The sequence below is a fragment of the Mastomys coucha genome, unplaced genomic scaffold, assembly GCF_008632895.1.
Source record: "Mastomys coucha isolate ucsf_1 unplaced genomic scaffold, UCSF_Mcou_1 pScaffold18, whole genome shotgun sequence".
Classification (NCBI taxonomy): domain Eukaryota; kingdom Metazoa; phylum Chordata; class Mammalia; order Rodentia; family Muridae; genus Mastomys; species Mastomys coucha.
The window spans coordinates 9,095,614-9,112,249 of NW_022196900.1; the positions used below are offsets into that span (position 1 = coordinate 9,095,614).

Consider the following 16,636-nt stretch of genomic DNA (forward strand, 5'->3'; position numbering starts at 1 on the left):
CGGTGCTGGGGAGGAGCAGAGGATCCGTTTTAACAGTCGGACTCAGCTGTTCAACACGTGTGGTGTGTTTGTTTTATATATAGTTTCTCGTGCAGCGCGCGCGTGGCTGGATGTGCACTTCTTGGGATTACAAAGTGTCCAGTAAAGAACCTCACACCATAAGTGTAAAGAAATAAAATCTTGTCCCTTGGAACCATCTGCATCCTAGGGCGAAACACCAACAGCATGACAGGAGGAAGAGGCAAATTAGCCTAGGCGCAGAGGGCCAGGGAGACGTAAACAGCCTTAGAACCACTGCTTGAGGGAAGCACAGCTGCACCTCAGGGAGTCTTCGGGCTGGTGCCAAACTCCTTCAGCAGCGACTGCCAGGTCACTCGGAGAAGCTGGCTGGCGTAGCCTTCCCTTTCGGAAGAGCTGTCCTCTCTCTTACCCCCTGGACCTGGCTAGATGCCTCGGGGCAGCCTCGGAGGCGAGCCAGCAGCACTCCTCCAACTCTGCTCCACCCGGAGCCTGACAGCTGGGCGGTCCCGCCTGACCCGCGGGCGGGCTGCGGCACCCTCCGGTAGACCGGCGCCCTGGCAAGCGGCTCCGGTGCAGAGGGGTTGGCCGCGGGAATCTGAGAGGCCTCGGGGCTGGGGTCGGCAGCTCCCCGCGGTTTCCATTGTGCGACCGTGAGAATGGCCGGGTAACGCGCGCGCGCACACACACACACACACACACACACACACACACACACACACACCCTCGCACACGCGGAACCGGCTGGGCCAGGGGAGGGAGGAGGAGGGTGACGTAGCGTCCCATGGCGTCACATTGACGTCTCGCATTCCAGGCACTCTATGGAGAGGCCGCTAGGGCTCCTGTGGCATAAATGACGTGCCGAGAGAGCGAGCGAACGCGCAGCCGGGAGAGCCGAGTCTCCTGCCTCCCGCCCCCCACCCCTCCAGCGCCTGCTCCTCCTCCGCTCCCCATACACAGACACGCTCACACCCGCTCCCTCACTTGCACACACAGACACACGCGCGCTCACACGCTCCGCACACACACTCCACTCTTCTCCCGCGCGCTCACACCCCTCTCGCCTGGCGCCCTCGCTGGTGTCGCGCCGCGCCGGGCCGCAGCCGGACGCCCCTCCGGGGCTCACTTTGCAACGCTGACATAGCCGGCGGTGTCCGTGGAGGTGGGAAACGTGGCGACATCCTACCCCCTAGTCGCAGCCAGAGACTGGACGCCTGCGGAACCTCTCGGCGGCGCTCTCCCATGAGTTGGGATCGCAGCATCCCCCGCCAGCCGCTCACCGCCTCTGGGAGCCGCTGGGTTTGTGCACCGCAGCCCTTCCGGGACAGCAGCTGTGACTCTCCCCCAATCCAGATTTCGGGGTCGCTCTCTAGAAACTCGCTCTAAAGACGGAACCGCTACAGCACCCAAGTACGTACGATGTGCCCAGTTAATATGGGGGCTTAGCTTAAAAGTTGGCGCGCTGGGAAGTGTTGCTCCTGAAATTGACAACTTTTAATGTGGGGTGCCCCCCTCCCGCCGCCTCCCCTCTCAGGCTTTGCTCGCCGAGGGACCGGTGGGTTCCAATCTGAAACTTTTCCCTTGTAGCTGGCCCTCAGGGACTCTGGAGCTTGTGAGATTCCTCTCCCCACCCAAAGAGGCGAAAAGCCTCTAACAAAGAGGAGGACCTGGATTTGTGCTGTAGCAGCTCCAGCGTTGTAATTCAGGGTATTTCGGCTCTAGTTGTCATGGTAATGATGCTCTCGGCGGCGGCGGCGGCGGCGGCTGCGGCAGAGAGTTGGAGCCCCGGTGATGAACGGCAGTAATTTTCCTGCCTTTTAAGTGGGATTGAAAATAGGGACTCTGGTGGGTCCGAGTTAATGTGTCTAATGGTGAAACGGAGCTGGTTGTCTGGGAGAAAGCTTAGCAGGGACAGTGCCTGGGCAGCAGCGGCCGGAGTTCGCAGAGGCGCTGGAGGAGCTCAGCAAAGACGGTGTAATTGTAGGAATGCGGCTTATTGTATTGAAATGAGCCCGGGGCTCCACTAGGCACGTCTGCCTGGCGTCGCCGACTTGCTGGTTTACACTTTTCCCCACGGAGGTAATCGGGTGTAATTGCCGACTCTCGCGCCCCGACACGCGTGGGGACGGCGTCCCTCTTCTCCAGGCCTTGACTGGTGTGGGAAAGGCTTGTGTTACTTTTCAATGCGCTTTCGGAGAAGTTGCTCCGAGTGTTTCTCTTCTTAGTGGGAAGGAAAGTTCTCGATGGTGAAAAGGAGAGCTGAGCAGCAGAGCGCAGCCAGCGGAGACTGGCTTGCAAAGGCACCTCTCGAACCTGTTGGAGGCTTCCGGCAGTCACGAGGGAGCTCAGGATCACTGGTCCCTTGATTTCCAAGAACGTTCCTGGAGGTGGCCTTTTGTTTATGTGCCCGGGTTCTCCCGAGGGAAGAGCCGCGGGGCGTGTGGTCTTTAGTACTCTCGAGCTGCTTGCCCTAGGGCCTTGGAGTGCTGGGAGAAAGCTTACAGGGTTCGGTTCAGCCATTCCTTCGCTATTCCAATTCTGGAGATCCTTTTCCAACAATCAGGAAATGTTTCTTATAGAACCAAGTTGGAGAAAGAAAAGCTGCCCAACGCGCTTACTGAACACAATGAATGAAATTACTTTATTCCAGTTGTTTTAACCCAGCAAGATACGCATAACGTAAAGCCAAAGACTGCCCGGGGTGGGGGCTCCACTCCCTCCCTCCACAGGCACCCCCCTACCCCAAAATCCGGGACCCAGTGCTCGCTCAAAGAAATTCTCCCCCAGGGTTTGACTCAGCTCCCTCCGTCTTTCTGAGAATCTCTGTCTTTCCCTTTCTGCCGGTCTCTCCTCCACCTCCCTTGCCCCCGCCCAACCTCCGCCCCCGCTCCCCGATTGGAAACTCCGCGGAGGAGCCCGGGTCACAATGGTGTGTTTCACTGTTTCCTCCACACACTTCACCACGGGGAGAGGAACACGGGGGTGTTCCCTTCGTCTGCCCCGGAGAAAGAAAGGGGCTTTGACAGAGGTAGTTATTTCTTCCTAATTTACAACCCCGAGGCTCTGTGCTCCCAGCCCCAGCGGCCACGAGCCGGAGCGACGGTACGTGTTTCCAGGCGCAGAGGCTTTACCTAGGTAACCGGCCGATCGGGGGGCGGAGAGAGCGACGGGGTGCTGGGCTGGGCTGTACCACGGGCGGTGTGTCGGTCTCTGAGAGGAACCCCTTCCCTGGGGAGGCGCGACCCCCGCCCACCCGAGTTCAGAGGCCGCCCCTTTAGAGAAAGACTACACTTGGAAGGTTCCCAGAGAGAGTGAGGATAGGAAACCCAGTAGAACAGGGGGTGGGGTTTCTGGAAGACCCCCCCCCCCTTTGAAGATGCGAGAGGAGGAGGAGGATGAGAAGCACATGCTACAGCTGTGGAAAGATCCACTCGTGCCAACGCTTCAGCGAGCGCAAGGTTTCCGTCGGGGTACCTCGGGTTGGGGATGGCAAGGGAATCCCCCATTTCCTGGCCATCGAGAATTTCCTAGACCTGGGGAACCCGAGCCTCTTTCTGTCTAAAAGCAAACTCTGGGCGCAGGAGTGGCAGGAGATGAAACTTACCCCACCCTTGGCTCCAGCGTTTACCAGAGATCTTTTGGTTAGTTTGGGGGTTGGGTTCCCCTCCAAGGGGGAGGGGGCACGTTCCTAACCTTTGAGGTGTGCCCACCCCGAACAAAGGGGGCGCTATAAGACGGAGTTGGGGGCATCTGCAGCCCTCCTCCTTGCCAGTCAAGCTGCGCTTCCAACTACAAAGTTTCACTAGGCTGTGCACCGGGACTTTCGCCCGGGTGCCGCTCTGGGCGCCCTCCGGAATGTACCCCCTCTGAGCCACCGGGTGGCCTGGAGCTTTGAAGCCGCCCACCCTCGGGGACATCGCCCGCTGAGTTCAGGGGACCTCCCTCGATCCGTCGCAGCCACAGCCAAAGCTGTCTGCGAGCGCGCGGCTCCCAGCACAGGCCTTTCCTCTGTGCCCTTTTGTTTGCTTGACCCCTGGCCCTCGAAACTCGCGACTAATAGAAGGGAAGCTCCATTAGCATTTAGAATGAAAAGCGCAGACTTTCTTAATTCCTCCGGGCATTCGTGAATTCGTTCCGGACCTTGTGCGTTTCCTACGCGGAGTGTAAAATTTGTGTTTGAGGAGTGGGGGCCGTCGGAGTTGAAAAATGGCTATTTCCTTCAGTATACTCATTAATACCACCCCCCTCCAAATTCGGATTTATATTCGTTCCTCAAGTGTCCCCCTTCGGTCTTCCTGACTTCGCAATCTGGGAACCAACAGTGGGTGTAGAAAAGATCAATTTCTTGGCGACGACCATACGGGGATTTTAGCATCAGATCGTGAACCACAAAAGAAAGGGCTGTGAGCTCACTGGGTGCCGGCAACCTTCCCTTAGTTAGCTTCCTAAGACAATGTGATGCTTCTTGCCCAGTGGCTCCATGAGCTCTAAACACTTTCACTTAACCTTATGACAATTCTTTGTAATTATCTAGCGTTTCTACAGGTCCCACACCCACACCCCATTCACCCAGTCCTGGGAAAGATGACCCAGCTTCCTCTTACCACAGTCTCTGTCCCCTCTCTCTGTGCCTGCAGAGCCCACTGCGGGAGAGCGCAGCCCGACAAGCTCGGGCTCTGAGCCTGGACCCTCAGCAGAGCGGGCCAGCACAGCGGCTGCTTCGCCTATCCCGACATCCCCGCCTCCTACACTCTCAGCCTCCGCTGGAGAGACCCCCAGCCCCACCATTCAGCGCGCAAGATACCCTCCAGGTAGGTCTGAAGCCTTTATTCCTCCCGAGCAAGGGAAATGAGTGGAGAAACCAACTACCTGCCCAGTACCAACATGTAGGGCTGCTGGCCCTACATTTCACAGCACAGGTGGCTTTCTGGCAGAAGCTCCTCCGCTGTGTACCACACCCTGTTGCTACCAGAGTAGAGAGATTATAGGAAGCATTTCTCAAAGTATGTTTCCTAAGAAGAAAAGCAAATACTCCAAGCAATCAGGATATGTTATGTTTCTAATGGTTTTATTTTTATCCTTTTATGTCCAATATATTCATGTAAGGGATCATCACTTGGGGAGATAGGGAACATTTCTATTGATCTAAAACCCAAATGATTTGTGATGCAAGAGTTTGGATGATTGAGGCTCAGAGGTAAGGGAAACCCAAGTGAGCTACAGAGACGTAAAGATAAAGGCCTCAGATTTGGTTTGCACAATCTCTTTACAAATTTGGTAAAGGTATAAGAAGAGGGGGGCCTGGGCAGGCACCAAAGACACACAGATACAGTCAGTCTCCTACGGGAGACTTCAGAAAGACAAAGAGCAATAGGGAGAGGACAGAATGGCAGGTAATTCTGAGGTATTCTTAGATATGCAAAGGGAGTGGGGGGGGATGAAAAGGCCAAGCTGTGTGTCCCTTCTTTTAAACAGCTTCTACTTCATCCTAAGAACTAGACACCAAGCTAAGGAATCCTTTCACTCCAAGCTAGCTCAGGAGGCCTCACTTGAGCAGGCCTCACTTGAGCAGGCCTCACTTGAGCAGGCCTCACTTGAGCTGGCCTCACTTGAGCAGGCCTCACTTGAGCAGGCCTCACTTGAGCAGGCCTCACTTGAGCAGGCCTCACGTGAGCTGGCCACTCCTCAACGCTGCTTCTTCCAACAGGCTCTCTTTCACGTCAAGATCTCATCCCATACACGCATGACTCAATCAGCTTTGGAAATGTGGGTAAGAGAAAGATGTCAGGGGAAATGTGAAGCACCCACTTTTCTGTTAATCACACCTTCATGCCACGCCCTCCAAGAAGTCAAACACCTGGGTTTCCTTTGACTCTGGAAAAACCAACCACCAGAAACTCCCCAAGTTACCACTTTTGACTTAGCCATAAAAAAGGAAAATTATTAGAAAAGTCATTCATAAGAGCCGGTAACTCTCAGGCCTTCTCACCTACCTCAACCTCTGTGAATAAAGCAGGTACCCCTATACCAGCTCCTTTGAGGGTCCAGCCTAGGCAAACTGGCAGAGAGAGACTTCATCTGTTTTGAAATTGCTTTCTTCTCTTCCCACCCGCCCCCTCCCCGCCGCCGCCCCCTTCATGAGAAAATACCTAGACTAATGTGCCTGTTGGAAGAGCTGTTAGCTGTTGTTATAAAACGGCTCTAATCTTACTAGGTCAGAATATCCTATTAGTCAGAATTGGGAAGTGTATACATCTATGCATCCGCAAGCACACACACAGTATACAGGCGAGAGCAAGTTTGGTGGGTGTGCTGTCACAGCTGATCTTTTTCTTTGCAGATGGCATCAACTCCCCCAGTCCATTTCCTGGGCCTACATGCCCACCTCATCACTTAAGCTGGCTGAAGTCATCAGTAGGGGTCCAGTTTGTGCAGGCTGCTAATCCTGTTTGGAGGAGTGGGTGGGAAGCAGCGACCACAACTTGTGTGGGCTGCCTTAGTTGGCACTCATCAAATGTTAGCATGTCACTGCCTCCCTTGTCCCACTCAGGACATCTTTTTTTTTCACTAACTCACAAGTTTACAAATCAGCGTGTGTATGACTTGGGGCACCAATGGCCTCCTCTCCAAATTAATTAACAAGACAATTCCTTCCTTTCCCCTTGGCCTTTCCTATGGCCGGAGACCACTCCAACAGTTTTTTTAGGGGGTTATTGTTGTTGCTGCTGGTGCTGCTGCTGCTGCTGCTGCTTAGGACTTAAAATAATTTTTAAAAGTGACCTGGACTTATGAGAGAAATTATCTATATCCAGATTTGATGAACAGAGCAAGGGAGGGAAGATGGGTGTAGCCATCTCCAGGGAGTCCATTTTTATCGTCCCTGAGGTCCCTTTGTCAGTCAGGAACTCAACTGTCTCCCCAGCGAGGAAAAAAAGTAAGCTAGGGGCATTCAGTCTTTGCCAGCAGGTGGAAGAGGATGCCACTTTCTCTGTTTCCTGATTCAAGAGCAGTGGATCCAGCTGGCGGTGGAGTGTTCTGAGCCCTTTTCTCTGTCCCTACAGATATGCCCTGCGTGCAAGCCCAATATAGCCCTTCGCCTCCGGGGTCCACTTACGCCACGCAGACTTATGGCTCGGAATACACCACAGAAATCATGAACCCTGACTACGCCAAGCTGACCATGGACCTCGGTAGCACGGGGATCATGGCCACCGCCACGACGTCCCTGCCCAGCTTCAGTACCTTCATGGAGGGCTACCCCAGCAGCTGCGAACTCAAGCCCTCCTGCCTGTACCAAATGCCGCCATCCGGGCCTAGGCCTTTGATCAAGATGGAAGAGGGCCGGGAGCACGGCTACCACCACCACCATCACCATCACCACCATCACCACCACCACCACCAGCAACAGCCATCCATTCCTCCTCCCTCCGGCCCCGAGGATGAGGTACTGCCCAGCACCTCCATGTACTTCAAGCAGTCTCCGCCGTCTACGCCGACCACTCCAGGCTTCCCCCCGCAGGCGGGGGCGCTGTGGGACGACGAGCTGCCCTCTGCGCCTGGCTGCATCGCTCCGGGACCGCTGCTGGACCCGCAGATGAAGGCGGTACCCCCAATGGCCGCTGCCGCGCGCTTCCCGATCTTCTTCAAGCCCTCACCGCCACATCCTCCCGCGCCCAGCCCAGCCGGCGGCCACCACCTCGGCTATGACCCCACGGCCGCAGCTGCGCTCAATCTGCCCCTGGGAGCCGCAGCCGCCGCGGGCAGCCAAGCTGCTGCTCTCGAGGGCCACCCGTACGGGCTCCCGCTGGCCAAGAGGACGGCCACGCTGACCTTCCCTCCGTTGGGCCTCACAGCCTCCCCTACAGCGTCCAGCCTGCTGGGAGAGAGCCCCAGCCTACCGTCGCCACCCAATAGGAGCTCATCATCCGGGGAGGGCACGTGTGCGGTGTGCGGTGACAATGCTGCCTGCCAGCACTACGGAGTGCGCACCTGCGAGGGCTGCAAAGGCTTCTTCAAGGTGAGAGAGAGCATGCCTCCTCCAGGTACTTCCTCTGCTCTGCAGTCAGACCCCTTGCTGAGGCACCTAAGTGGGTGTAGGCTGGAGTTCTTAGCTTTGCCAGGGTCAAAGCTATCATCCCACACACTATGCATACGGATTCCAAGGCTTAGAACCTCAGACCCATCTTTCCCAGGGGTTTTAAACTCGAAGCTCCCGCATAAGCTGCCCATGCACTTGAAGGGCCTGCATCAACCTCCTCACCTGACATTACCTTCTATGGGTTTTTGGTTTGGTTTGGTTTGTTGTTGATGTTGTTGTTGTTGTTCTGAACAGAGGTTTCTGCAAATTCTTAAAAAGGATCTAAACTTCCACAACGCCCCAAACGTCATCATCCCTTCGCTGTCCACCCAAAGTGTGAGAGAGTAGCACCTGCATGCCAGGCCTGGGCATTTGTGTCTCTGTCTTCACAGGGAGAGCTTCGAGACTTAAGATTGAATTTTGGTCATTCGCTGGCTGTTTTGATTCAGTGTGTTTTGAAGCTAGATGATAATTGCCGTTGTTTCTTAGAGGAGAAAATAGAGGTTCAGAGAGGTCACTCAACTGCCACAGAACTCACACTCAAGAGAGTGAGGTGGAGACAGGAGGTCAACTCATAATCCATGTGCTCCCAAGATGCTCTGAGGTGGCAGACTAGAAGGGGAAGGCAGCCAGCAAGAGGCAGTTTGGGACAGCTTAGTCCATAGAAGGGTAGAAAGTAGAACTCAGGCCGTGGCAATCCACCCTGTCCACCAGGAACACTTCCCCTCCCTACATCTGTGCACACACAGTGTCCGTGATAATCATTCTCTCATAGTGGAGGATTTTTTCAGTGAGAGTGTCATTGGCCTCCCCCATATTAGCAAAGAAACTGAACCCTGGAGAAGTATCCTTTGGTTAGGCTTGTGGAGCTGCGTGGCTTGCATATGGGATAGGCTGGCTTCTCTTGACTCTGGAGTTCAATAGTCTTCCTGCCATATGTGGGGGAGAGGGGATGCAGTGGGAGGGGGGGCTCAGCTTTCTTACTCTTTTGCTGTTCTTTCTGTTGTCCCTGAGTCTCAGATGGTTCCAGACATTTCTGTGTCATTCTCTTTACACCCTAACCTACTGATACTTCAGGCAAAACCAGACCTACTCGAATGACATAGATGAAGCGGGGATGCTGATTGGGTGACGAGGATTTGGGAAGCAGAAAGAGTATGTATTTAGGAGCCGGAATCGGGGCTGGAAGATTAAAATAGGAATCCTAACTTGTCACCTATCCATTTATAACATTGGACATAGGCCTTCTTTCTAGATCTTAGTTCCCCAACCAGTGGCTCAAAGACAAAGAAAGGCCATACTAAGATATCAGCATACAAGAGCACTTCGTAGTCTTAAAGTCACGAAAGTATCAAACGAAGACTCAGTATTGTAGTTATGACCATGTACCTGTTTGTGGTTAGACATACAAACCATCAGGCATCTAGTTGCCCCATGACAATGGTTATCACATCACTCATTGAATTCTCAGTGGTGGTGCATGCCTTTAATCCCAGCACTTGGGAGACAGAGGCAGGCAGATTTCTGAGTTCAAGGCTAGCCTGGTCTACAGAGTGAGTTCTAGGACAGCCAGGGTTATACAGAGAAACCCTATCTCAAAAAAAAAAAAAAATCTAGCTAAATGAAAGGATGCTTGGATAAAGATGTTGCCATGGGAAAGGCCCCACATATACACACAAGTTTGTGATTTTTTTTTATTTATTTATTTATTTTTTTGGTTATTTGGTGTTTTGGTTTGGTTTTTGGTTTTTCGAGACAGGGTTTCTCTGTATAGCCCTGGCTGTCCTGGAACTCACTCTATAGACCAGGCTGGCCTCGAACTCAGAAATCTGCCTGCTTCTGCCTCCCGAGTGCTGGGATTAAAGGCATGTGCCACCACTGCCTGGCTCGTTTGTGATGCTTTAAGGGCAGAACTTCCTTTTAATAAGCCATTTAGGTTAACCTTTGTGTTTTCCCCTCAGTGTTAGGGCCTGAATCTGGGGCTTTGTGCCTGCTAGGATCTACCACTGAGTGATCTACCACTGAGCTAGTCTCCAAGCTTGGGTTAGCCTCCCCCTTTTCTTCCTTTCTCTCCCTCCCCCACCCCCACCTCCCACCCCATTACTCAGGGTTTCCCACATAACTACATTCCTTTAGCAGACTTGAGTTTTATAACATTTCTGTGGAAATGATGAAGGGTGATAAACAGTCAGCAGGAAGGGATAAAAGAAAGACACTCCAGGAAGAGATGAATGAAGACTCCACAGCAGAACCATCCCTAAATGTTGAGAACTTAGCACCCCATGGGAGTCACTTCTTGGCTAGAAATTAACAGTAACCTTTCTCCAACGCTTCCCTTTTCTTCAGCACTCCCTTGAAAACAGATCTATACTTGAAAGGGTGGGGGCAGGCCAGGGTAGGACCACCCCACAGATCTGTTAATTAAAGGAACTGGAACTGGATTTACCCAGTGGCTTTCTACCATTAAATTGAATTCTTTAAAAATGTGACATGAAGTGCAGCTAATGATGGGAATTCGGAGATTGAACTGTAACGATCTCACTGTCCTTCCACTGTGCACAAGAGTGTGGAGACAGCTTCGGGCTATTGAGGGAATGTATACCTGCAGCAAAATGCCACAGGCGCTTACATCGGCACCGTGCCTTGGGGATAATGGCAAGGAAGGGTGCTAGAAAGCATGGGCATGTTCTGTGAAAGAGAGCTTCATTCAAAGGCTGCTATCAGTTCAGACTGCTGAGAGTGGAGGTGCTGAACACTCAGATGCAGCAGCTGTGCCTCTGACTTGACATAGGTTGGCCTTGTCATGTGTGGAACCATTCATTCCCTTAGGTGAAATGAACGCATGACAGGGTAAAACTGAATCCTTGGGGAATAAGAAGAGTGGAGAATAAAGGCCAAAAGTAAAACTAGAATTTTGAACCCAAAACACATCACTAAGAACAGCTTACCTAAACTTTTTTTTAAACTGTTGCCCAGACTTCCCCAAAACATTCCAGTGTTCTGCTTTGGGCGGAGTTGTATAGATTCTGGTCCTTTTGGAACACTTCATCCTAAGTGATAAAATGCAACCATTTGCACAAAGGTTTGCTTTTATGGCTTTTTAAGCATTATTTTACATGTGGCACATATAAGATGTTTAATTATTGCCCCATGTGTCATTTTAAATTTTTATGTGATTCAGAAAAAGGTGATGTGATTTTTATCTCCAACATCAAGTTGTACGGTGGGTCTTTGATAATGTGGTTCTTTTTAGTGTCTGAAATAATAGTCATTTATGAAATCCCAGTGTGTATATAGCGTTCATATTTCTTTCCTTATCTTATTCTTACTTGGCTTTGAGTTTTCTTTCTTGGATATGACAGTGATTTTTCTACCCAACTTTAAGAATGTGATTTTCAAAGTCAGAAAGGGACATTTTATTATATGTATCCTTTAAAGATAAAACAAACTAGGTAGTACAATCACGTGGATTTATTTTTTAATTCAAACATGGGTTTTTTATATGTTTTAAAATGAAAACATTATTTCCTATATATTTTAACAAGACAAACTCAGATTTTACTCTGTATGGTTTCACCCCTATTGAGAAGCAAAACCAGTTATTGAGATATCTGGCATACAATAGTGATACCATACATAGTACAGCCCAGATAATTCTGATTTTATTTTAATAAGGTCAGTGATAATCAGGGGAGTAGAACAAGTAGAAAATTGTTCCCAAGGGAATATTAAAAGTGCAGATAATCTAATCCTCCCAGGTACGATATGTTGACCTGGTAATTTCAGATATGATTTTATCATTCAGAGCTGGGTGCCTCCTGAGACTCGCTTCAGAACAACCCAAGATGATTTTCACTGTCAGCCAGGAACACTAATAAAATTGTTTTTCCTGCAGGCTAGCGTGTTAGGAAATTAAATTTATCTAATTATACAAATTGCACTGTCGCTTTTCACGTTGTAATTAAAATACATCTTGTCAGGTCTTGCCTCTTTCCAGAGACCATTAGTTGACTATCTCTGTGTTATATTTTCTCAGAGAACGGTGCAGAAAAATGCAAAATACGTTTGCCTGGCAAATAAAAACTGCCCAGTAGACAAGAGACGCCGAAATCGATGTCAGTACTGCAGATTTCAGAAGTGTCTCAGTGTGGGGATGGTGAAGGAAGGTAAGAGCGCCCTGTTCATCCCGTTTGCTAGCGCTTACCCTCAGACGGTGAAATCTGCTAATATTTACATTGAGGCACTACATTTTCCTAGTGTTTCTCTCTTTCAATCGTTTTCTTTTTAAATGGTATTTATATTTACACTAAAGTCACATTTGAGGACTGCTTATTCTAGTTTCTCAAAAATCAATTTTATAAAAAGCCATTGTTCTGTTTGAGAAGGAGATTTTCAGAGTTTCCTCATCGCCCAATGTAAGTATGGGATAGCTTTTCCTTTTTCCTGATTATGCCAACTCTCAGTCAATCACTGTTGAGGGTTATTCCAAACTTAACACTACTCTGAAATGGGGGATCTCATTCATCAATGCTAGACTCTAATATGTTTGGGTTCCTCTTCATGATTTATGCCTATTTCAAATGTGATCTTTAAACAGTGTTGGTTTTTTTTCCCCTCTCTCTCTCATCAGTTGTGCGTACAGATAGTCTGAAAGGGAGGAGAGGTCGTCTGCCTTCCAAACCAAAGAGCCCACTCCAACAGGAGCCCTCGCAGCCCTCCCCGCCATCTCCTCCGATCTGTATGATGAATGCCCTTGTCCGAGCTTTAACAGACGCAACACCCAGAGATCTTGATTATTCCAGAGTAAGTTCTATGAATGCTTTTGAGTGATTATGATTTTCCATTCATGGTAATAGCAGCAAGAGTTGGTTGAATGGCTGTGCCTGGTGTTTTACTTGTCAGTTTTCTACCATTCCTATAGTTTTCATCGCATTCAGCAATAAGTGCATTCACTATACCAAAATAGTTTTTGCCTTATTGAATCCCTAAATGCCTTAATAAGTGACCCTGACAAAGCTACACCTGTCACACCCAGGGTTGCAAGATTCCTGGTGGTGCCAGTGAAAAGCCGCACAGGTGAACTGCAATTTGTAGGGTTTCTTTTCTTTTTTGATGCTTTAGAAATTGTGACTATTGTATTTCTCACATTGTGATCAGACTCTCTCTCTCTCTCTCCATGAGCCCTAAGTTATCCTTAAGTAATCTAGCCAGTTGCATCCTCACTGATTAACTTGCTGCTTATTTGGGGGTGGGGTGGGGTGGGGTTCGACCCTGGGGAGAAGTAAGCCTTGGCCTTGGCATCAGAGGCATCAGGAGGACTGGGATGGAACACTGCTGTTTCTGTTTCCTGCCTGTGTCACCTGGCTCTTGTTCTTGGCTCCCTCCTCCCTGCAGTGGAAATGATTACCATATTTAACACCAGAAGAGGGTTTTGAGCATCAGTCACAGAAGGATGACAAACCATTTTTTTGAAAAACATAAATGATTACCAGTGTTGTTATTTCAGTCAGCCAAAACATATCAACATTTTAATTTCACATAGGACATCATTAAAAAAAAAAAAAATCACCAGGATGAAGTCTGTTAACCTCCCTAAATCTGAATGGCACTGGGAAGAGTGATGGAAGATTTTCTGGGAAAAGTTACAAACATTATGATAAGGCCATTTTTATAGAATTTTTTTTTGAGTAGCAGAGTTCTAGTAAAATGCAGTCTTATTAAAAATGGAAGAGGAGAAAAACATGATCCTGATTACTGAATGATTCTTCTGTTAAACCTTGTGTCACACTGTCATTGCACCCTTGAACTGGCTATGAGCTTAAGGGGCATCCCTTCCACTTGAAAATAAGCATGCTTAGGAACACAGTTGAAGAGAGGTTGTGTGGGGGTCTCCCACAGGCTGATCTGATTTCCTTCCCCATGGCTAATTCAGCATTTCCAGCATCTGGATGAATGCCTAGCGAAGAACAGGAGTGTGCCTTTGCTAGGCTGCCTCCTTTTGGGTTGACAGAAATGCTGGGCGCACCCGCTGAGATCCTCTTGCCCCCTCCCTGTCTTCGTTCTAGGCCCTCCCTACACCTGATCACAAGACTCCCTATAAGTAGCATGGTAGGTCCTTAGCACCAAAGGTTGAGGACTCTTACTCTGATTGTAAGTAGCATCTCTTGATGAAAGTCAAGTCTCAAATCGTACAACAGAATAGTTCACTGACTAAGGGACGGTTCAGGCTTTGAAAGCAGGCAAGTCTAGATGAAAATCCTAGGGCCTGCATTTACTAGCTGGGTGACCTTGAGAAACAGATACGTCTAATGCCTCAATTTCTTCATCTTTGTTATTTGATAATATTATTAGCTTCCTGGGATTGTTTATGAAGATTAAATATGATGGCATTTGTCAAAACTTCAGCATGGGACCTGGTATATCATTACCTTGATCAAACTTTTCACTCTGAACATTTATCAAATATGTTAATAAGTATAGACACCGCGCAGTCAGGTCCCATGTAGCAACATCATTAATATAAGTATTATGATCCCTATGGCCCAATAAGAACATCAAAACAGAGAGAGGTGAAAGAATTGAGTAGCCCAAGGTCAGGCATAAAACAACGATCAGAGGTCAAATTAGGAGTCACGCTTCACTGACTCTCGGGTTGCAGTGAGGGTGGGAGCCACAGATGTTTTGGGCATGAAGACCCTTCTCCCCAAAGCACCCCACCTTTCCCTCTGCAATTCATCTGCAGTAATGAAATTTAGAGTACCTGCCTTGGCTAAGACTATAGCACACAATCTGTCATCCTCTCAGAGCATTTGACATTACTTCTGATGGTCAGTTAAGAAAACTTGCCCCCTCCCAATGATATTGTGTCCCCACACAATCTAATTATCAGTGTCTATGGCCTAATTTTCATGCAGCACCAATGTCTCCCTAGTATGTTGAGCTGTCCCAGCTGGGAAATGTCTCTACATTGAAAAAAATCAATCCAGTGTGTTTGCTTGTCTCTGCACCATTCAGTCTGTTAGTCTGGAGTCATCATCCTCATCAACAAACATTTATCCAATTTAATTGTTAGCTTTGCCCCAAATAGCAGATTGCCCATGTCAAAGTCTGGGTCGTACTGATGCTACCTTTGAGGCCTAGCTCAATTTTGCAAAGCATATTTATTTTAATTGCATTGTTTTGGAATCAGGTTGAACTCCGTTGCTTGGGTTCTCCTGCATTTAGATAGCTCTACAAAATTATCAAAAATTGGACCAAAATCAACTAAATTAAAAAGACTTTTTAAAAAACACAGTGAGCTTTCATCAAAAAACTTGGAAGAAGACACAGGAGCATGCTGATCGCATTTGCAGATGACAGAAAGCTGGGAGGGATCGCTAATATGATGGATGTCAGTATCAACATTCAGAGTGATCTCGACAGGTTGGAACAGGAAGGGCTGAAACCATCACGAAGAAAGTTAACAAAAATAAATGTGAAGCTCAACATTTAGATTTTTTTTAAAAGGGGAGAGCCTTGGCTTGTCAGTGGTTCATTCAAGAGTTTTATTCCACAGACACTCAGTATGATCCTACAAAGTGTGTGTCTGTGGAAGGGGGAGGTGCTAAATTACCTGCTGTGGTAGCGGAAGTACGTAACCAGAATCCAATTCCATATGGTCCCATGGACTCTGTCCTTTCAGATCTCACTTCAAGGACTGAGTTCAATCCAAGACCAGATTTCAGGGGAATGTAGATGCACTCTCTGGAAACTTGTGAGAGATGGGTGGGGGAGGGTGGGCAAGAAGATGCTTAGGAAGGGGGCTTGTAGAAAAGAGGTCACTCTTTTTCCCTGTATCAAAAAGAAAAAGAATACTTCTGTTTCCCCTGGCAAATCTAGAGAGGGAAGATGGCGGGGAGGGGAAGGTGGAGGATGCTTTCAAACCTACTCTAAGGACAAGCGCTCTGGTCCACACCTACTGCTCTCAGAGTAAGGTCAGCAAAGCAAGGTGTGGCCAAGGACAGCCCATGACATGCTTCTCCACAGAGGGGAAAGCTTGTCTGCATGACGTTAAATCTCTTCCAACTCTTAATTAAGATTTTATGATACTGAGGTTTACTTTTTGGTTCCTTAATGTAAGTACTTAAATGCAGGAATATGCAAGAATGAGTATATAAATACACACACATATATGACTATTGCCTGCTGCTGAGGAGATGTCTAAGTTAGTAAAATGCATGCCACACCAGCATGAGGGCCTGAGTTCAAATCCCCAACATCCACATAAAAATCCAGGCATAGCGGTAAACTCCTGAAATTCCAGAGCTGGTGAGGTGGCAGTATCTCCGGATCCCTTGGGGTTTGTTCTAGCCAATGGTAAGCTCTAGGTTCAGTGTAAGACTCTTTCTTAAAAATAAAGTGGGTTAGGGATAGGAGTTGGGGCTGAATATGATCAAAATATCTTGTCTGCACATGGTGGTTTAAATAAGAATGCCTGATAGGCTCATATCATTTGAATGTTTAGTCACCCGGCAGTGGCCTGTTTGAGAAGGATTAGAAAGT

General features: G+C 49.0%; 1 protein-coding gene across 2 annotated transcripts in view; it reads left to right on the top strand.

Moving 5' to 3' along the window:
• The first annotated feature begins 345 nt into the window (after positions 1-345).
• The window catches only part of Nr4a3 (nuclear receptor subfamily 4 group A member 3), a 40,950-nt gene continuing 24,659 nt past the window's right edge, over positions 346-16,636 (top strand). The window contains exons 1-6 of one of the 2 annotated variants that reach the window (XM_031377357.1): positions 346-1,428; positions 4,656-4,829; positions 5,726-5,788; positions 7,080-8,035; positions 12,132-12,261; positions 12,726-12,898. In XM_031377357.1, the coding sequence (XP_031233217.1) occupies positions 7,082-8,035; positions 12,132-12,261; positions 12,726-12,898 (1,257 nt within the window). In that variant the 5' untranslated portion in view covers positions 346-1,428; positions 4,656-4,829; positions 5,726-5,788; positions 7,080-7,081. The remainder of the gene's footprint in view (positions 1,429-4,655; positions 4,830-5,725; positions 5,789-7,079; positions 8,036-12,131; positions 12,262-12,725; positions 12,899-16,636) is intronic. The other variant, XM_031377356.1, reaches the window with a different exon arrangement.